The sequence below is a fragment of the Neomonachus schauinslandi genome, chromosome 1 (assembly GCF_002201575.2).
Source record: "Neomonachus schauinslandi chromosome 1, ASM220157v2, whole genome shotgun sequence".
NCBI lineage: Eukaryota > Metazoa > Chordata > Mammalia > Carnivora > Phocidae > Neomonachus > Neomonachus schauinslandi.
In genome coordinates, this window is record NC_058403.1 from 154,128,326 (window position 1) to 154,151,858 (window position 23,533).

The 23,533-nt window shown below is 38.0% G+C and overlaps 1 protein-coding gene across 3 annotated transcripts in view; it reads right to left on the reverse strand.

Annotated features, from left to right (window-relative positions):
- The window catches only part of ANO10 (anoctamin 10), a 226,720-nt gene that overhangs the window by 148,600 nt on the left and 54,587 nt on the right, over positions 1-23,533 (reverse strand). For 2 of the 3 annotated variants that reach the window (XM_044920851.1, XM_044920849.1), the window contains exons 10-11: positions 21,700-21,891; positions 13,723-13,851 (exon numbers count right to left, since the gene is read on the reverse strand). In XM_044920851.1, coding sequence (XP_044776786.1) covers positions 13,723-13,851; positions 21,700-21,891 — 321 coding nt within the window. The remainder of the gene's footprint in view (positions 1-13,722; positions 13,852-21,699; positions 21,892-23,533) is intronic. The other variant, XM_044920854.1, reaches the window with a different exon arrangement.

Here is a 23,533-nt window from a genome sequence, read left to right on the forward strand (position 1 = left end):
GATTATTCCCTGCATATTCTCAGACCACAATGCTCTAAAACTGGAACTCAATCACAAGAAAAAATTTGGCAGAAATTCAAACACTTGGAAGCTAAAGACCACCCTGTTCAAGAATGTTTGGGTCAACCAGGAAATCAAAGAAGAACTTAAACAATTCATGGAAATCAATGAGAACGAAAACACATTGGTCCAAAACCCATGGGATACTGCAAAGGCAGTCCTAAGGGGGAAATACATAGCCATCCAAGCCTCACTCAAAAAAAATAGAAAAATCCCAAATTCACCAACTAACTCTACACCTTAAAGAACTAGAGAAAAAGCAACAAACGACGCCTAAGCCATGCATTAGAAGAGAAATAATTAAAATTAGAGCAGAAATCAATGAATTAGAAACCAGAAACGCAGTAGATCAGATCAACGAAACTAGAAGTTGGTTATTGGAAAGAATTAGTAAGATCGATAAACCACTGGCCAGACTTATCCAAAAGAAAAGCCCCAAATTAATAAAATTATGAATGAAAGGGGAGAGATCACGACTAACACCAAGGAAATAGAAACAATTATTAGAAATTATTATCAACAACTATATGCCAATAAACTGAGCAATCTGGATGAAATGGAGGCCTTCCTGGAAACCTATAAGCTGCCAAGACTGAAACAGGAAGGAACTGACAGCTGAATAGGCCAATAACCAGGAACGAGATTGAAGCAGTGATCCAAAACCTACCAAAAAACAAGAGTCCAGGGCCTGATGGATTCCCTGGGGAATTCTACCAAACATTCAAAGAAGAAATAATACCTATTCTACTGAAGCTGTTTCAAAAAATAGAAACAGAAGGAAAACTTCCAAACTCATTCTATGAGGCCAGCATTACCTTAATCCCCAAACCAGGCAAAGACCCCATCAAAAAGGAGAATTTCAGACCGATATCCCTGATGAATATGGATTCCAAAATCCTCAACAAAATCCTAGCTAATAGGATCCAGCAATACATTAAAAGGATCATCCACCACGACCAAGTGGGATTTATTCCCAGGATGCAAGGGTGGTTCAACATTCGCAAATCAATGTGATAGAACACATTAATAAGAGGAGGGAGAAGAACCATATGGTCCTCTCAATTGATGCAGAAAAAGCATTTGACACAATACAACATCCTTTCCTGATTAAAACTCTTCAGAGTATAGGGATAGAGGGAACATTCCTCAAGTTCATAAAACCCATCTATGAAAAACCCACAGTGAATATCATCCTCAATGGGGAAAAGCTGAGAGCTTTTCCCTTAAGATCAGGAACACGTCAAGGATGCCCACTCTTGCCACTATTGTTCAACACAGTACTAGAAGTCCTAGCAACAGCAATCAGACAACAAAAAGAAATAAAAGGTATTCAAATTGGCAAAGAAGTCAAACTCTCTCTTTTCGCAGATGACATGATACTTTACGTGGAAAACCCAAAAGACTCCACCCCCAAATTACTAGAACTCATACAGCAATTCAGTAATGTGGCAGGATACAAAATCAATGCACAGAAATCAGTTGCTTTCTTATACACTAACAACGCAACTGTAGAAAGAGAAATTAGAGAAACAATTCCATTTACAATAGCACCAAAAACCATAAGATACCTTGGAATAAACCTAACCAAAGAGGTAAAGGATCTATACTCTAGGAACTACAAAACACTCATGAAAGAAATTGAAGAAGACACAAAAAGGTGGAAAAATAGTCCACGCTCATGGATCGGAAGAATAAACATTGTTAAAATGTCTATGCTACCCAGAGCAATCTATACCTTCAATGCCATCCCGATCAAAATTCCAGTGACATTTTTCAAAGTGCTGGAACAATCCTAAAATTTGTATGGAATCAGAATAGACCCCGAATCGCCAAGGAAATGTTGAAAAAGAAAAACAAAGCTGGGGGCATCACGTTGCCCGATTTCAAGCTATATTACAAAGCTGTGATCACCAAGACAGCATGGTACTGGCACAAAAACAGACATATAGACCAATGGAATAGAATAGAGAACCCAGGTATGGACCCTCCACTCTATGGTCAAATAATCTTCGACAAAGCAGGAAAAAACACGCAATGGAAAAAAGACAGTCTCTTCAATAAATGGTGCTGGGAAAATTGGACAGCCACATGCAGAAGAATGAAACTCGACCATTCTCTAACACCACTCACAAAGATAAACTCAAAGTGGATGAAAGACCTCAATGTGAGACAGGAATCCATCAAAATCCTAGAGGAGAACATAGGCAATAACCTCTTTGACATAAACCACAGCAACTTTTTCAAGATACATCTCCAAAGGCAAATGAAACAAAAGGGAAAATGAACTTTTGAGACTTCATCAAGAAAAAAATCTTCTGCACAGCAAAGGAAACAGTCAACAAAACAAAGAGGCAACCCACAGAATGGGAGAAGATATTTGCAAATGACACTACAGATAAAGGGCTGGTATCCAAGATCTATAAAGAACTTCTCAAACTCAACACCCAAAAAACAAATAATCAAGTCAAAAAGCGGGCAGAAGATATGAAAAGACACTTCTCCGAAGAAGACATACAAACGGCTAACACACATGAAAATATGTTCATCATCATTAACGTGAATCTCTGTGGCTTACAGAAGAAATGCCTAGGTTGAATATCAGAGTCTTTACAATGTCCCTTCCCTTGTACATTCCCTGTCATCCCATTTCACACTTGGACATGCCAGAGCCCTTCCTGCAAGTTACTGTTAGCATTTACTAAAACTGTAGGACACTGATGCACTTTTTCAACCAGACCGAGCCTCCTGAAAGCACTGGCAAGGACAGGCATGCAGTAAATACTTACCAAGTGAGAAATGTCTACTGAGTCGCTTTTACTCTTTGTTTTGTGTTTTTTTTTTTTTTTTTGAGCTTCAATTGTTTATAAACGTTATTCACTTGTATAATAACACAGGCACATTTTCATGTTAAAAACAGGTCAAGCCAAAGTCTCCTTGATCACCGCCATGGTGCCCAAACCACAGTGAGAACTGACGAATTATCTGCTGAAGATACCACCTTACACCAGTTAGAATGGCAAAAATGGACAGGGAAAGAAACAACAAATGTTGGAGAAGTTGTGGAGAAAGGGGAACCCTCTTACACTGTTGGTGGGAATGCAAGTTGGTACAGCCACTTTGGAAAACAGTGTGGAGGTGCCTCAAAAATTTAAAAATAGAGCTACCCTATGACCCAGCAATTGCACCTCTGGGTATTTACCCCAAAGACACAGATGTAGTGAAAAGAAGGGCCATATGCACCCCAATGTTCATAGCAGCAATGTCCGCAATAGCCAAACTGTGGAAAGAGCCGAGATGCCCTTCAACAGATGAATGGATAAAGAAGATGTGGTCCATATATACAATGGAATATTACTCAGCCATCAGAAAAGATGAATACCCAACTTTTACATCAACATGGATGGGACTGGAGGAGATTATGCTAAGTGAAATAAGTCAAGCAGAGAAAGTCAATTATCATATGGTTTCACTTATTTGTGGAACATAAGGAATAGCATGGAGGACATTAGGAGAAGGAAGGGAAAAATGGGGGGGGGGAATTGGAGGGAGAGATGAACCATGAGAGACTATGGACTCTGAGAAACAAACAGAGTTTTAGAGGGGAGGGGGGATTGGTTAGCCCGGTGATGGGTATTAAGGAGGGCACGTACCGCATGGAGCACTGGGTATTATATGAAAACAATGGATCATGGATCACCACATCAAAAACCAATGATGTACTGTATGGTGACTAACATAACATAATAAAATTTAAAAAAAAAAAAAGAGACCAAAAAAAAAAAAAGGGAAAAGAAAAGCAGTAAAGTGAAATGATCTGATGTGCAAACTACATTATAAGTCTATAAATGCGCAGAGAAAAGCCCAGAAGGAACACAACAGCAGATAATTCGTCAGTTCTCACCGTGGTTTGGGCACCATGGCGGTGATCAAGGAGACTTTGGCTTGACCTGTTTTTAACATGAAAATGTGCCTGTGTTATTATACAAGTGAATAACGTTTATAAACAATTGAAGCTCAAAAAAAAAAAAAAAAAAAGAACACAAAACAAAGAGTAAAAGCGACTCAGTAGACACTTCTCACTTGGTAAGTATTTACTGCATGCCTGTCCTTGCCAGTGCTTTCAGGAGGCTCGGTCTGGTCGAAAAAGTGCATCAGTGTCCTACAGTTTTAGTAAATGCTAACAGTAACTTGCAGGAAGGGCTCTGGGATGTCCAAGTGTGAAATGGGATGACAGGGAATGTACAAGGGAAGGGACATTGTAAAGACTCTGATATTCAACCTAGGCATTTCTTCTGTAAGCCACAGAGATTCACGTTAAGGACCGCCACAGAGGAGAAATATGATCAGAATTTTGTTTTGGAATAATCACTCCAGAAGTAGAGAGCATGGGGCAGATCAGAGAAAGCATAAAGCCAGAAGGCTGGGAAGGACCCAGTCACCCTGGTGGCTGTGAAAGTCTAGATGAGAACTGGGGAAGGTACACTTTAAATGAGGGAACTGTATGATGTATGAATTATATCTATAAAGTTGTTTTTTTTTAAAGTCTAGATGAGAGGCGCCTGGTGGCTCAGTTGGTTAAGCGTCTGCCTTTGCCTCAGGTCATGATCCCAGGGTCCTGGGATCAAGGCCCGCATCGGGCTCCCTGCTCAGCGGGGAGCCTGCTTCTCTCTCTCCCTCTGCTGTTCTCCCTGCTTGTGCTCATTCTCTCTGTCAAACAAATAAAATTTTAAAAAATTTAAAAAAAGTCTAGATGGGAAATGGTGAAAGCCTGAACTCAAGCCACACCAATGGTCAAAGGGAAGAGAGACTCAACAGATACTCAAAGTCAGAATCAGCAAGACTTGGTGAGATGATGGGTGGGGGAAGGAGGGCTCTACTGAGGTGTGGGAGCGAGAAGATCGGGAAGAGAAGAAAAATGGAGTCCTGTCACAGGATGGAAACATGAGATGGAGACTAACATATAATCGAGAAACTGCAGCACAAACAAAACCAATTCAGTGTTACATGGGGGGAACAGAGCTGGGGGAGAGGTATCTATGCCATGAGCTGCTAAAATATTAACCCATTAATAATGGTGTCATTGTTCACTGTTTCCACTTTTTTCACTTCCTCCTCCGCATCAGACCTGGCATCCATCACTTCCGCTGTACATTACCAACACCCTCATTTTACATCTGAGCAAACCACGGCACACAGGATGAAGAGGAAGAGCTGAGATGCTAATTCAGTTACCTCTGGCCTCCGACACCCCAAGCTACTTCCATGCTGCTACACCACCCGCTCAACAAATGATGATGACAGTGACAATAAGAGAAGGACAGCTTCATTCTGCCACTGCCGAGCCAGTTACAAGTACAGCTCTCAGCTCTGGGCCTCTGCCAAATGCCCAGCTCTGTGGAGGTTGTGGAATTTCACATGCACAATCGTGTCTATATCTTGTCTTGTAAGAGTGGTAACAAGACCTGCATTTATCAAGCATCAGCACAAGGCCAGACCCGTGTGATTAGGGTCACACACGTGTCATTTCTAGTCCTCAGAGCATCCCTGCATGAGAAGCTGCCCTGGTCTCAATCTGCAGTCAAGGAAACGGGCCTACGAGATGAAGGGACCGGCCCAGGGCCATGGCGCACTAAGGGGCAGGAGAGGGATAGAATCTCCATACTCCGAAGTACCCACATGTATTCATACACATAGATGTAAATATAAATCAACAGAGAGAGGGAGTAAAAGAGAGAGAGAGAGCATTCATGCGGCAAAAGGTTCAAAATGAGTGAATCCTAATAAATATAGGAATTATCTGTATTATGCTTGCAGCTTTTCTTTAAGTCTGAAACCATTTTTTAAAAATAGAAAAAGAGGGGCACCTGGGTGGATCACTGGTTTAGCACCCAACTCTTGATTTCAGCTCATGTCATGATCTCAGGGTCCTGAGATGGAGCCCCACACTGGGCTCCCCGCTCAGGGTGGAGCCTGCTTCAGATTCTCTCTCTCTCTCTCGACCTCTGCCCCTACCCCCCCATGCTCTATCTCTCTCTACATAAAAAAGTAAATAAATAAATAATAGAAAATAAACCCTGTGAGTCAGGGCATAAAAGAACTCAAAGGGCTCTATCCATTCTCAAATGACACCTTAGTCATTACAAGCAGATAAGAATTCTGTTTCTAAGCAGCTCTAGCGGAAAAAAAAAAAATCACGTAATTTCCTTTTTTTTTTTTTTAAAGAAACTGTAATTAAGCAATATTTTTAAAACTACAAATTAAACATGCATGGTGCAAACTGGCTTGGTGGGCACCAGGACCTGAACATTAGAAATGCAGTATAACTTCTGGGGTGAATAGTTAATTCGCTTTCACCTGAGGAAAAAAGTAGCATTTAGTAGGCGAATTGTTCGCATTCAGAATGTATGACTGATGCACCTTGCCAAGTTTAGAATTAAAAGAGAATTGTGAATGCGTTTATTTTTTTTTAGATTTTATTTATTTATTTGAGAGAGAGAAAGAGAGAGCGAGCGAGCAAGCGTACAAGCAGGGGCAGGGGCAGAGGGAGAGGGAGAAGCAAACTTCCAGCTGAACAGGGAGCCCAATGCGGGGCTTGATCCCAGGACCCTGGGAACATGACCTGAGCCAAAGGCAGACGCTTAACGACTGAGCCACCCAGGCACCCCTGTGAATGCATTTAATTCTAAAATAAATGATTACCAAACATGTGATATTTAGAGATTTTAGGTCATTTCTATTTTTTAGGAATTGGAGTTCTTGTGTGATTCCTCATTTAAAGTAGTAATCCTTTGCAAAAAACAGTAGTGATCCTTTGTTTGAAATTACATCCAAGAAGTAAATTAAATTTGCCTCAAAAGTGAGGATAATGATTATTATTTAAAAGAACTTACTTGGATGTTGATTTAATCTTGTGGGCTGAGCTATAACACAGCCATTACCTGGCTATTTTTAACCTAGAAAATGGAATTTTCCCATGGTTTCATACATTGGCAGGCTATTCTTTTGATCAGCCCATAAAAATTTTTTGTAACATTTTACCAATAAAAGTAGTGTTTGTATCCTTAGTTTTTAAAGTAAACACTAGATGGCAGTAAATACACAAAAGTTGTGACATATGACCCGGTGCTTACCAGCATACAGTACTGACCATTTTTGCCTTTAACTGAATTTTATGCTGCACTATGTCAAGCTTTAAAAACAAAACAAAACAGGGGCGCCTGGGTGGCTCAGTTGGTTAAGCGACTGCCTTCAGCTCAGGTCATGATCCTGGACTGCCTGGATCGAGTCCCGCATCGGGCTCCCTGCTCGGCGGGGAGTCTGCTTCTCCCTCTGACCCTCTTCCCTCTCATGCTCTCTGTCTCTCATTCTCTCTGTCTCAAATAAATAAATAAAATCTTTAAAAAAAAAAAAAACAAAAACAAAACAAAAAAAACAAAACAAAACAAAACAAAAAAAACCCTGAAGATTCAAAAATTAAATAAAATTAAAGTTTCCTGGCTTTAAAAGTTTGAACCAGAAAAATTTCATCCACAATTTAAATTGTGAGAATACTCTCAACACCAGCTTTATAAGACTATTACATTTTCTAAGTCTCTTGTTAACAAATTCTAATCACATAAATATATTTTAGATGTTACTTAATTTGGTGAAAATAACTAAAATAAGATCTCTTAAAATTGCTGTTTCCATCAAGATGCTAAAAATTTGCACAAGAATTTACTTTATTTATGGCTTATTTATTAGGTTTTGAATTAGTGAAATTTCTACTCTTTTAGGGGCCATGAATGAATATATGCTGTTAATTTAATGTTCTACAGGCAAAACATTTTTTAAAACTCAATACTTAATACTGATACTTTACTTTGATTCTGGGAAAAAACAGTATTAAATATAATTTTAAGATTTTACTTCCTTGTTTGAAAACACATCTACAGATCAAAAAGAAAAATCTTACACACAGAAACATGTTAATTTGACCCATGGATGGTTTTAGTGAAACTTCTATAACATTCTGAATTAGAATTTCAGTATGATTTTACAAACTTGTATTGTAATAAACCAAAAAAAGCATACTTTCTAATTTATATTAAACTTTCTACTTTTTGGATTCATTACAAGACCAGATGGCATTCAGCTCAGGTCTCAGCAACACTAAAATAAAACTAGCTAACTTACTAATTTTTTGGTTACTTCTAACACTTTCTCTGAGCTAGATTTTGTTCTAACACACAAGATTTTCAATTTAGAAAACAAAGGTGGGGTCCTTGCAATAGGAAGAAAGTAATAAAATAAAAACAAATAAATTTTCAAATATACTACTGTGGTAGAAAAGGAAGACTTATTTTAATACCAATCTGTGCCAATATAAACCCAGCTTGATTTTTTTAAAAACCCTTGGGTTTTAAAGTAAGTAGCTTCAGTTACTACAAGCACATTAAAACGAACATACGCCCGAATAGCCAAAACAATCTTTTACAGCCTTGAAAAAGAACAAAGTTGGGAGTCTCACACTTCCTGATTTGAAAACTTACTACAAAGCTACAGTAATAAAAGCAGTGTGGTAACTGATATAAAGACAGATGTATACTTACCACCAAACTCATCAAGTTGTATACATTAAATATGTACCACTTTCTGTATGTCAATCACACATCAATAAAGTGGTTTAAAAAAAGACAGACATATAGACCAATGGAAGTGAATAGGGAGTCCAGAAATAAGCCCTCACATATACAGTCAAATGATTTTCAACAAGGGTGCCAATACCATTCACTGGGGAAAGGAGAGTCTTTTCAACATGATGCTGGGAACACTGGGTATCCACATGCAAAAGAAGGAATATGGACACTTATATACAAAAATTAACTTAAAATATATCAAAGACCTAAACTTAAGGCCTAAAACTATAAAACTCCTGGAAGAAAACATAGGGCAAAAGCTTCATGACATTAGATTTGGCAATGATTTCTTGGATATGACACCAAAAGCACAGGCAAAAAAAGGAAGAAGTAGAAAAATTGGACTTCTGTGCATCAAGAGGTAGTATCAACAGAGTAAAGAGGTAACCCACAGAATGAGAGAAAATATCTACAAGTCATACATCTAATAAGGGATTGATATCCAGAATATATAAAAAAAACCCCTACAAATCAACAACCAAAAAACAGCCCAATTCAAAAATAGGCAAAGACCTTGAACAGATATCCAAAAAAGATAGACAAATGGCCAAAAAGCACACGAAAAATGCTCAACATCACTGGTTATCATGGAAAACAAAACTATAATGAGATACTACCTTATCTCCATTAGGGTAACTATTATTTAAAAAAAAACAAACAGAAAATAACAAGTGTTGACAAGGATGTGGAGAAATTGGAACACTTGTGCATTGCTGATGGGAATGTAAAATGGTGTAGCTACTATGGAAAATGGTATGGTATTTCCTCAAAAAATTCAACACAGAATTACCATACAATCCAGAAATTCTGTTTCTGGCTATATACTCAAAAGAAGTGAAACAGGGACTCAAACAGATTATTTGTATATGCATGTTACAGCAGCTTTATTCACAATAGCCAAAATGCAGAAGCAACCCGAATGTCCATTGACTGATGAATGGATAAATAAAATGTGGTATATACATACAATGGAATACCATTCAGTCTTAAAAAGGAAGGAAATTTTGACACATGCTATAACACTGATGAGCCTTAAAGACCTTATGCTAAGGGAAACAACCTAGACACAAAGGACAAATACTGGGTGATTCCGTTATATGAGATTCCTAGTGTAATCAAATTCATAGGAACAAAAGCAGAATGGTGGTTACCGGGGCTGGAGAATGGGGGAGGGGGGTAGTTATTGTTTAATAGATAATAGTTAATGTCTTGAAGAGTTAATGTCTTGAACTGTACACTTAAAAGTGGTTGAGGGTAAATTTCATATTACGTGTTTTTTACCACAGTTAAAAATTTTTAAAGAGGTTACAATGGTAAATTCATGTTATGTTTACTTTATCACAATAAAAAAAAAAAATGAAAGGAGCAGTATACATTTAGTTACCATCTCTTCACACCCCCTCACCCTTTGACTTAACTCTGGGTGATCTCAATATTAGTAATGATCTCTATATTAATAAATATGATAACATTCTAATGAGTTATCTTGTTAAAAAAAAACCAATACACAAAAAAAGATCACTTTTATCTTAAAAGGATTTAATCTTGGTAACCAAAGGAAATACTTCTTCCCCAGAGGTGTAAGTCTAGCTGGTAATGAAATAGCCTAAAACGTTGCTGGCATTCTGGGCTATGTGGATTAATTTTTTTTTTTTAAAAGATTTTATTTATTTGACAGAGAGAGAGATAGTGAGAGCAGGAACACAAGCAGGGGGAGTGGGAGGGAGAAGCAGGCTCCCCGCTGACAGGGAGCCCGATGCGGGGCTCGACCCCAGGACCCTGGGATCATGACCCGAGCCGAGGGCAGACGCTTAACGACTGAGCCACCCAGGCGCCCCGTGGATTAATTCTAAGCTGAAAACTTTCTTCTACGTCATGACTGACTCTAAATCAGCCTGTGGCTGTGCTTTTGTCTCTCACCCTCAGGATGCCAGGTATCCTTAACTTAGGAGTAGATTACACTCAGAATTCAGTGAGAAGTCTCTACTAGCACGGAAGAAACTGCCTTTTAAACTGCTCTGGGAAATCAGGATTAACTCACATCCAAGCTTTCCCAAAATATGCCATAAGGAGGCCTCAGGCCTCACCAAAGGAAGAAGAAAGACAGCAAAGGGCCTCCTGTCTTTGAATGCTATTCCTGATTCTCCTCCTCCATGTTACCACAGATCATTGACTTGGCGTGTCATTTCTACCTCCTAGTTGCATCTCTAATAGAAGTATTTAACCATGTCTGTTTATGGGGATCTGCATACATGTGTGTGTGTATGTGTGTGTGTGTGTGTGTGTGTAAAATGTGCACATCTTCTCAGCTACATTAAGAAGCAGAGTTCTTGAGGACAAAAATAAAAAGACAGCTTTGTCTTTCCTTAGCACCAGATTCAGTGTCATATACATAGAAGTTCTCAATACTGAGTATAATTTAATTAAGGAATAAAAAAAATGAGCACTTGCCACTTTGTGTTCTATAAGTAGAACTTAGAAAATGTTATACACAAATATAGTCATATAATACTGAATATAAATTTATCAAAAAAGAACAATATCCATTTTTTCCTTTTTAAATAAAAAAAGAAATGCCCATTTCCCTTTCTAAAAGCTTAATTTATTAATTCCACATTCGTGTCAACACTGAAATGCTTACCTACCATGTTTTAGTTACTATTCTAGCTCACTAGTAGTTTGATTTACTGGATAGAAAAGTCGACATCATCCCTGCTGTTCTGAAGCTGACAGTGCACAGGAGAAACAGACGTTACATAAACACGCCTACCAGAAAATGCAAGGCAATTAAGTGGGATAATCACCGTGAGGAAGGCCAATCAAGGCTTCCTGAGAGACCAACAGAAGAGATCCAGCGGAGATGGAGGGATCAGAAAAGGCTGGGAGCCCAGTGACATCTGAGCTGGGACCTAAGGAATTAAAGTGTGCTATCTAGGCCCAAAGAAAGGACTTTGTAAGTGCACAGTTCCTAAGCTAAAAAGGGAAAAAAAAAAAAAAAGGAATAAAAAAGTGAGGACTTCTGCTTCTGGGAAGATGGAATAGAAGTACTTGCCACTACTCCTCCTGCTAAGTACAACTAAAAGCCATGGACATTATACATAAAATAAACATAAGAAAACTCTGAAGGGTAGAAAGAAGAAAGCAGACTCACCAGGGACCCCAGGACCCTAAGGAGCACATGGCGGTGAGTTCCCAGGGATTCCTCTTTACCTCGTATGTGCCAGACTAAGGGCTGAGGGAGCAGAACCAGAAATGCCAATGGGCACAGACAAAAAACAAGCAAGAAAGCCTGCTCTCCTGCCAAAGGGCCAGCACAGAGGCAGCCAAGCAAGACCAAACTTTTAGACACTCTAACCAAACACCACAGAAATACTGTGGCCCCACCCCACGCAGGCGAGCAAACCCCTGGAGGAGTGCCATCTGCAAGAACACTCCCGTAGGCCAGGCAATCTCCCAAATCAAGTGAGAAGAGCCAGGCCCTGGATATCTGATGTTAAGGCATCACCAAGTACAAAAGAAAGCAGTAGCATTGGGAATATACAGAACACTGGACTGACCAGAAATCTAGAGAAAGTGAAGGCAAAATCAAGAGGTGGGCAGTGAACACACCCAGCACTGGCTCACAGCAGAGCTCTGCTCAATTTGGGGGAAGGGATGGTTTTCAGGCTTTCCATTTCCTTGCCTCTCAAGACATACTCCTCTTGCTGTGGTTCCCACTTTACCAGGGTATCTTCTAAGAAAACAACTGTTAAAGTCATTGGGAAAGATCTCCTTATGGTAAATTAATTGCCTGGCATTCTGGTCAGTCCTTTGTGAGTCTCATTAGTTTTAAGTGTAAGTCAGTCCCTAAAGCCTAATTAACTCTGAATGTATTGGCAAAGTTAAGGGCCATATCCTATATCAAGAAGGTACGCTATGAGCCTGGGCAGCTGGCCATCCCCTGTCTAAGATACCTGCTTTGATCTCTCACACAGGTGAGAAATCAGCCTTGCAAACAGCTCTCCAAAATCCTATTCAACTCTTAAAATTCAAAACAGACCTACTTTTCTCTGCTAGAGCCATTCCCTTTCCCTCCTACTCACTGCTGTCTAAAATCATTCTCCAAACGCATATTCTGCACATAGCATCTACCATGAACACAGATTCCTATTAAATACACAGGAAGAGTAAATACAGCAAAGCACAATCTATTTCTTTAGCCACTACTGGAAATGTACAAGTCCAGTTTCATTTCTAGTCAGCCCTCAGGCCTGAGGCCTTAGGGCCGCTCTATAATCCTGCTAAATTCTGCTTTAATAACTTTCCACAACTGTTCTATTTTTCAAATATCTAAAAATGAAAGGTCAGAATCTTCCTGACAATAATAATCACTAGCAATAAAAAAATTCCTGCAAATTCTTCCCTTTCCAATTGGTCAGTACTGAATTTTTAAAATGTTACAGTAAGCTATATTCAGAAACATGATAAAATGAAAACCTAAAAAGTACACAAACAGCCTACTTGTACTTTGCATGTGAAATTATGAGTCTTCCTGTTATACATTACATTTTGGTGTTTTAGTTTCACAATGAATTCTACACCTGTTGCTAATGAAATTTAAACTGTTAATCAAAAAGCATTTCTTAGGATTTATTTGCTTAATAAGAAAGTAGGTATGACAGATCCCTTGAAGAGACTAAAAAAAATATTAAATCTACAGAAATCTATTTCAAATAGGATTTATCTACTCAGCATTAGACAGGTCAATAGAATGGCTGGAAAGGTCACTTTCCCATCCGCACCATGGTGACTTTTTCATACCTGGGCAACAACCAGTAATGCACAGCCTCAAACCTCAGGTCTCTCCATTACCTGAACCAGGAAATGCATGTCACCAAATTGCTAGTCATTGACAGTCGGGGACATCACTGCTTTAGGTCATCTCTGCTTTAACAGAGGCATCTGATGTGGAGACTATTTAAAATAGGTTTAAATTTTCACTTACCTCCACTGCTACTACAATCAAAATGAGGTCCAATTTTGACTCTGGGAAGAGGGCGTTCACTTGTGGTGACATTCCAATTAGAGCACAGTTGGTGACCACAGATATGACACTCATTGTTTCAAAAGCCAGCTAAAAGTGAAAAAAAATGTGAAATTAAAAACCACAATGACCTCTTCCATATTTCCTCATCCTTCTTTGTATTATCCAAAATCAAAAGAAAAGCCTTTCCCCTGTTCTAAATATTCCAAGTACATTTTAAGCTTTTTCTCTATAATGAATGCTGTGATTTTCTTTAGCTTAAAAAAGCCACACTGTTATAAGGTATTTTAGATACTTTTGGCTTGAATAGCCAAAGCAGTATGTTCTACCTTCCCAACTGGAGGTGGCCAGGGACCTGAGAATTTGGAATACATCCTAGAGGAGTACGCTGTTCAAGTTACTCTACTCATATCTATAGGGAATCTAAAATGGGGCCACCAGAAAAAATGTTTCACTATGATTTCAAATAGAATTTATTTTGTGACTGCCCTACTTTGACACATCACATACCATATCTGGTTCAGCTATACCTGAAGCACCGTAACAGTGATCCTTTTCTAGTGGCATTTATTTGTGGGACTTTAGAAAAATACAGATGCCCCGCTGAGCTACTTAACAACCTGATCCAAGGTCCCATGAGGAGTCTCACAGAGCACAGTACTGAGAACTGACTGTGGAAATGTTGTGACCACTGCTTGGTTGCTCGCTCTTTCCTTTAATGTGTAACACTTGACCACTACTTAATAACTTAACCACTGGGAGTGGGAGATATAGGCTTCCAGTTACAGAATGAAGATGTCATGGGGATGAAAGGCACAGCGTAGGGATTACAGTCAGTGGTAACAGCATTGTATGGGGACAGATGGTAGCTAACTTGTGGGGAGCATAGCATAACGTATAGACTTATCCAATCACCAAGTGGCATACCTGAAACAAATGTAACACTATATGTCAATTGCATTTTAATTTAAAAAAAATCAGAAAAATGTCCCACTAATTCTAAGAAATACAATTACTATTAGAAATTAAAATTAAAAAATTTTTTAAAGATTTTATTTATTTATTTGTCAGAGAGAGAGAGAGCACAAGCAGTGGGAGAGGCAGGCAGAAGGAGAAGCAGGCTCTCCATTGAGCAAGGAGCCCAATGAGGGACTCAATCCCAGGACCCCAGGATCATGACCTGAGTCGAAGGCAGACACTTAACCAACTGAGCCACCCAGGACCCCAGAAATTAGAATTTTAAAAGAAGTAAAATGAAACACGATTAGGTCCAAACTGAATAAATTTCTTGTCTCATGGAGAATTTCTGCTATCTTTTATTTTAGGAATCCTTTGTGTAATCTAATTGTTTTTCCATAGTCTTCTTTACAACAAACCTACTCTGGACTTTATTTACTTTCTTCTTAAATAACTTAAATTTTTTATTTATTCATTTTTTAATAATTATATTCACATAGCTCAGAACCGAAACACTCTAAGTATAAAGTGAAGAGTCTCCTTGCCCTCGTGTACCCCTTCGCCCTTCTCACCAGTTCCTGTTCTCCCTACAAAATGATCGCTATTATTATATTTCTTTTGTACATTTCCACATACTTTATATACAAATATAAGCAAACTTGACTGTATATACCCTTTCTTACCCTTAATGTCAGGTCCCTTGCTTTTGTCACTTAAAATGTCCTGAAGAATATTCTACATCAGAACTCAAAGAATTCCTTCATTCTTTGTCACAACTGCTTAAATATTTTATTGCATAGATGTATCAGAATTTATTTTACTATTTCCTTATTGGTGGGCATTAGTTGCTATTACAAACAATGCTCCAATTAGTTTTCATGTAAATACATCATTTAACAAGTGTGGAATTAGGATAAATTCCTAAACATGGATTACCTGAGTCAAAGGTACCATGCATTCATAATTTTGATAAATATGCCAAGCTGCACTCCACAGGGTTGACCAGTTCACCCTCCTATCAGCAGCATATAAGACTGCCTGTCTTCCTGCACTTTTAATACATTTATCATAAAATATGATTTTCAAATACAGTTATACTGAGTTATAATTTGTGTAATAAACTGCATCCATTGAAGGTATACACTTCATCAAGTTTTGATAGATGTATTTACCTGTGAAATCACTACCACAAACAAAATACAGAATATTTCCATTTCCCCCAAAAGATTCCTCATGATCCTTTGTAATCTATCCTTCTCTTCACACCTGGCCCCAAACAAACACTGATCTGCTTTTTGTCACTATAAATTAGTTTGTATGCTCTAGGATGTCATATAATTGAAATCATATACGTATGATTCGCATATTTTTTTGGTGAAGTACTCCTTCAAATCATTGTCCACGTTTTTATTGGCTGAAATGTCTTATTGAGTTGTAAGAATTCTTAATCTGAATATAAGTCCTCTGGAAGACATCTGTATTATGAATATTTTCTCCCATTCTGTGTCCTGTTTTGTCTTCTTTTAACTTTAGAAGAGCAAACTTTTCCCCCCTATCTGGAGACCTAGTTATCTCAATGCTATTAATGGACAATTGTTTCCCCTATTGAACTGAGATTTCACCTATACCATATAATGCATTTCTGGACTTTTTATTCTGTTCCACTGGTGTGACTGTCTACTAATGAACCAGTACCACACTACTTTAATAACTGAACTTATATAATAAGTATTAACATGTGGTAAGTGTCCCTTTTCTTCTTTAGAGTTTTCTTGCTATTCTATTTCACTTGTTTTTCCCTGAGAACTTGACAATAAGTTTACCTAGTTAAAAGAAAAACTTTGGCTGGGATAGTGCTACATTTGTGAATTAATTTGTAGATTAATTTGTAAATTTGTAAATTAAAGGAGAACTGATATATTACAAGTACCGAGTCTTCCTTTATCAGTTAGCTATTACTACATAACCAACAACCCCAAACTCTGTGGCTTCAAACAGCCATTTATTTAACTCTGATTCTGTGGGTGGACAATTTAGGATATGCTCATCCCAGCAATTCTGGTCTCAGCTGACTTTGACTGGATTTGTTCATACACCTGAGGTCAGCTAGAGATCTCACTGGTAAACTGGAGACATTACTGGCCTTATTATGCTACTTAGAACTTGTAGTACTATGTTCAATCTAGTGACAGTGGATCTCCTTGCATTGTTCCTAATCTTAGAATGAAAGCATTCAGTCTTTCACCAATAAGTATGATGTCAGCTTTAGGTTTTTTAAAAAAATAGATGTTCCTTATCAAGTTGAAGAAATACCCCCGTTTCTATTTTTCTGAGAGTTTTCAAAAATGAATGCTGGATTCTGTCAAATGCTTTAAATATATTGATTGATATAACCATGCAGACTATGAATATGGTAGATTACACTGATTAATTTTCTAATATTGAACCAGGCTGGCATCCCTGAACTAAATGCTACTTGTCATGGTCTATACTTCTTTATAGAGATTGCTGAATTATATTTGCTAATAGCTTATTAAGATGTTTTGTATATTTATTCACAAGGGATATTGGTTTGTTGTTTTCCTTTTTTGAACTCTGTCTGGTTTTCTATCACACTGATACCAGCTTCATAAAATGAGTTGGGAAATATGCCCTCCTCCTCTGTTTCTGAAAGAAATTGTGTAAAATCGGTATTAATTCTTCTTTAAATGATAGAATTTGCCAGTGAAATCATTTGGGCCATGGCATTTCTTTTTTGGAAATTTGTAATTACAAATTCAATTTCCTTACAGTTATGGAGCTACTCAAATGATCTATTTCATATTGGGCGAGTTGTGGTAGTTTGTGTTTTGGAGGAATTGGTCCATTTCATCCAAGTTGTCAAATTTATATATGTAGAGTTGCTCATAACATTCCCTTTTATACTTTTGATATCTGAAGGGTCTATAGTGATACCTGTTGTTTCATTTTTACAATGGTTGTCTCTTCTTTCTCATTTTAGTCCTGCTAGAGGTTTACCAACTATATTGATCTTTCCAAAGAATCAACTCTTTATTTCATTAATCTTCTCTATTATTTTTCTGTTTTTCATTTCATCAATTTGTACTCTTATCTTTAGTTTCTCCTTTCTGCTGCTTTTGGGTTTCTTTTGTTCTTTGTTTCCAGTTTCCTGAGTAGGCGTTTAGATTAGTGTTTCATTTTCTTCTTTTCCAATGTATGCATTTAGTGCTACAAATTTCCCTGTCACCACTGCTTTAGCGGTGTCTCACCAACTTTGATATGCTGTCTTTTTGTTTTCGATGTCTTTTGAGTCCACTTGACACTTCTTCTTTGACCCATGATTAAGAAATGTCATTTAGTCTTCAAGTGTTTAGAGATTGTCCTATTATCTTTACATTACTGATCTAGTTTGATTCCACTTCAGAGAACATACTATATATGATTTCAATTTTTAAAGTTTGTTTCCCCAGGATGAATGTTCTGTAAGCACTTGAATGTGTACTCTACTACTGTTGAGCAGAGTGCTCTGTAACATGGATTAGATTCTGTTATCTGATGATGGTGGTGGTGTTGAGTTCTTCTATACCCTTGATGACTTTCTATCTCTTGTTCTGTCAACTGTTGAGAGAGGAATGTTGAAGTCTCCAACTATCATTGTGGATTTATCTATTTCTCCTTTTAGTTCTATAAATTTTGGGTTCACATATTTTAAAACTTTGTTGTTCAGGGCATACACATTAAGATTGCTATGTCTTCTTGGTAATTTTACCCTTTTATCATCGTAAAATGTTCCTCTCTAGTAATTTTCTTTGCTCTGAAGTCTATTTTATTATTAACATAATATTATTATATTAATTAGTATATTATTAATTATAATTATATGTTATATTATAATTAATATATTAATTAATATAACATTAATATAACCACTCTTGCTTTCTTCTAATATTTCCATACATGGCTTTTTTTTTCTCCTTTTACCTTTACCCTGCTTATACCATTATGTTTGAACTCAATTTCTTACAGACAGCATATAGTTGGGTTATGTGTTTTAATCCACTCTACAAATATCTGTCTTTAACTGGTACCTTTAGACCTTTTACAGTTAATATAATTATTGATATGTTAGGACTTTAGTCTGCCATTTCTTTGTTTTCTGTTTGTTCCCTCTGTATTTTCATTTCTGTGTTTTATTTTTCATGCCTTACTGTGGGTTATTTGAACAACTTTTAGAAATACATTTTGATTTATCTGTTTTTGAGTGTTATCTTTTATATAGCTTTTTAGTGGTTGCTGTAAGCATTATATTATATACATATATGATTAGATATATATGCTTTATATATGTAATATATATTACATTCATTACACATTGTGTGTCTGTGTAGATCTTCCTTGACCTAGGAGGACTTATGTCCCAAAAAATCCACTATAAGCTAAAAATATCATAAGACAAAAATGAATTTAATATACCTAACTTACCGAATTATCATACCTTAGACTAGCTCACCTTAAACATGCTCAGAACACTCAGCAAAATCAACACAAAGCCTGTTTTATAATAAAGTGTTGAATAGCTCATGTGATTTGTTGAACATTGTATTGAAAGTAAAAAACAGAATGGTTGTGTGGGTATAGACGGTTCCAAGTGTATCGGCTGTTTACCCTTGTGACTATGTGGCTAACTGGGAGCTGCAGCTTGCTGCCCAGCATCAGAAGAGAGGATTATACTGCATACCACTGGCTTGGGAAAAGATCTAAATTCAAAATTTGAGGTATGGTTTCTACTGAATATGTATTGCTTTCATACCGCTGTAAAGTCAAAAAATCATAATTTGAACCATTGTAAGTTGGGGACTGTCTATTTATACATATTCAGTCTACTTGTGTCATCATTTATTAGTTTGAGTGATGTAGAGAAACCTCACCTCCCTTTACCATTCTGTATAGTATTTTCTTAATATTTTCTCTACATATATTTGGAATCATTAGATAGTGTTATAATTTCTATTTCAATTGTCAAATATAACTTTAAAGACTCAAGACTGGGAAAGTCTACTATGTTTACTCGTATTTTTGCTTACTGTGGTTTTTCTTCCTAATGTTCCTCGGTCAGTTCTTTATCATTTCCTTAAGTTTAAAGAACTTCTTTTTTTTTTTTTTTTTTTTAAAGATTTTATTTATTTATTTGACAGAGAGAGACACAGCGAGAGAGGGAACACAAGCAGGGGGAGTGGGAGAGGGAGAAGCAGGCTCCCCGCAGAGCAGGGAGCCCGATGCGGGACTCGATCCCAGGACCCTGGGATCATGACCCGAGCTGAAGGCAGTCGCTTAACCAACTGAGCCACCCAGGCGCCCAAGTTTAAAGAACTTCTTTTAGCTATTCTTTTAGGACAGGTTTTCTGGCAACAAATTCTCTTAGTTTTCCTTCATCTGAGAGTGTTTTGATTTTCCCTTCATCCCCGAAGGATATTTTCTCTGAATATAGGATTCTGTATTAACAGTACTTTTCTTTAAGCACTTGAACAATACTATGCCACTTTATTCCGGCCTCCACGGTTTCTGATGAGAAACTGGCTGTCATTCTAATTGTCTTCCCCTATAGGTAGATAGCATGTCATTTCTCTCTTGGAGCTTTCAAGTTTTTCTTTGTCTTTAGTTTTCATACGTTTAATTACAATGTGTTTGGCATGGACTTTTTGGGGCTTATTCTGTTTTCAATTCACTCAGTTTCTTGAATCTGTAGTTTTAGTTCTATTGCCAAATCAAAAAGTTTTGGCCACTGTTACTTCAATATTTTTTAGCCCCTCCTTTCTTCTTTCCTTCTGGGACACCGACAGCAGGAACATTAGATCTTTTGTTATAGCCACGCAGGTCTCTGAGGTTGTATTTACTTTGTCAATCTATTTTTTTCTCTGCTACTCAGACTGAATCATTTCTATTGCTCTATTTTCCAGTTTCTGCTCTTCCTCTACTCCTTCCATTCTGCTACTGCTACTGCACTCATCCACTGAGTTTTTAAATTATATTTTCCACTTCTAAAATATCTATTTGCCTCTCCTTTATATCTTCTATTTCTTTGCTGAGATACTCTATTTTTCCATCTGTTTTAGGTGTATTCATTTTATCAAGGCTGCTTTAAAATCTTTGTCTGATATTTCTAACATCTGTCACCTTGATGGTGGCATCTACTGACTGCATCACCTTTTTTTTTTTTGGTATCATCCTGGTTCTTGGTATGATGATTTTTTAAAAGAAGCCTGGACATTTTGGGTGTTATAAGATTCTATTTTTTATTTAAAACTTTTGTTTTAGTTGGTTCCTCTAACACCACTCCAGCAGGGAAAGAAGGGACAACATCTTGTTAGGTTGCCCATTTGGACACCACTGACCCCCAAGGTGGGGGATGGGATCCTTATTATTGCTGGACAGGGATCAGAGTTCTGGCTTCCTGCTAACCCCCACACTGAAACCTCTTGCTTGGAGGGGTACAAATGCCTCATGTGCACTCCCATGTGGCCTCTGCTGTGCTGGGTGTTAGAGAAAGGTCTGACTCTCCATTACGCTTTATCTGAGATCATCCCAGCAGAAACTGGAAAGGGAACCTCATTACTGCTGGGTGAGTGTGGAAGTCCAGGCTCCTAACATGATTTGCACTGACATTGCAGGGGGAGGGCCTCATTATCACCCAGCGGGTGGAATCCCAGCTGGATACTTTACTAAACTATCAGAATTTTACATCTCAAAGGGGTCATAGAAATTATAATTTACCTCCCCCACCCCATCCTCTAATTTTAAAAACAAGGAAAGCAAGGTCCAGAAAAAGTTAATAACTGTCTGAAGTCACACAGCTAGTTTGTGGCAAAAAAAAGGATAACATCCAGTTTTCCCAAATCTCTCCTTAGCACTTTTATTTTTAATCATAAGGCCCCATTTTGCTATTTTTTTTCCGAAAGGAATAATTTTTTCTCATATAATTACCTGCCATACACCAATATTGGCTGAAGGTTCTGAGAATGGCCGTTTGAGGACTCTGCACATTTTTAAGGCATCTGAATTAACTTCAGTGAAGTTATTTAACACAGCAAAGGCAGCTGCTAATGGGTAAACGCAGGAGAAAAGGCTCACATAACCAAACTGAAGGAATAATTCCAAGTAATCATCAAAGGTGCCCTGAAAATGTAAACCACAAGAAGAAAACAGGCATTGTTTTAATATCATTTAATAGGAACAACATCTTGCAATACTACGCAAGGCACTGGCCTCCAACCAAAAAAAATCTCAGAATTCCTCCCAATTTCTTCTTCTCAACAACAGAATTTACATAAATTCAAAAGCAATTTTATATTTTAAATCCCTGAAAGAATGAAAAAATGATTTAGCTACTCATTTCATTGTGCCAAATCATTGAATTATTACATAATAACAGCAAAGCTAAAGATGTTTGTTCTTGATCAACTGAAAAGAAATGATTCAACATCACTATTAGAAACCTTACATGACTGCCCCCTCACACCATGGGTACCCCAGGACCCCATTAAAAAACTGAAGGTGGTAATGATGTGGGAAACAAAGGCAAAGAAAAATTATTAAATTTCCTCACTATTTACAGCCCACTGACAAGTCCTTGCAACAGGCAGAGTGACCTTCCTCTAGGAACTCAGCTGCCTCCATGTTAACATTTTGCAAAGGGCAAAAGGCAAAGTTAGGCCCAACCCCCAGGATGCTGTAAGTCTACTTTAACATAAAAATTCCTTTGGAAACTTCCTTTATCTCAAACCCCCCCACCTCCACCAAGATACATGTTGGCAATCATCCTCCAAGCATATACATCTGAAGGGTCTCATGACCGAGGGTTTACTAAACAATAATAAATAACCTTTTCCCAACAATAGCTAGCCCCCTCAGGATCCTGGAAACCTTGTTTCCAAAATACCTGGGAGGCTTACACCATCCCTAACCCCCTCCCAACTTGAAAGTACATAATGGGTCACTCCTCATGACCCTAGTGCCGCTCTTTCTGCCCACAGGTCCTGTCCCCATGCTTTAATAAAACCACCTTTTTGCACCAAAGACATCTCAAGAATTCTTTCTTGGCCGTTGGCTTCAAACCCTGATGTCCTTCCTTTATCAGTGATGCCAGTGAAAATGGCACAGTAAGGACCTCCAGAAGTTTTCCCCTCCATGAAAACTGAGAAAAATGGCAAAATGTGTCAGAACCAACTTTTCGGGTACTCTGGAAGTTAACCAAAGGCTTGTAGCAATTCTGGCTGCATACAGTAATGACAAACATCTCAATCTTCTGGCATTTTAACTTACTCTAGTCTCATCTCCTGCTCTCCAGCTCTGCAGCAACCTTGAAAAAAACCCCAAAAAACAGCATGCACTCCCAGGACCAGAGGGAGCAGAGTGGGGCTGGAGATCTTTGAAAGCCTCATTCCCAAAGGGAAACCATTATCTGACCTGGTTAGTGGTACCTTAGAAGAGCCCCCACTCGAAAGGCTCATCTTTATTCAACTTCATTGAGTCTCTTTCAGTGCTAAAGCCTTCTCCTTTATGTTATGGTATGTTAGTTGAATTTTTTTTTTTTTAAAGATTTTATTTATTTATTTGAGAGATAGAGAATGAGAGAGAGAGAGCACATGAGAGGGGAGAGGGTCAGAGGGAGAAGCAGACTCCCTGCCGAGCAGGGAGCCCGATGCGGGACTCGATCCCGGGACTCCAGGATCATGACCTGAGCCGAAGGCAGTCGCTTAACCAACTGAGCCACCCAGGCGCCCTGTTAGTTGAATTTTTAAACATCAGTCTGCCTGAG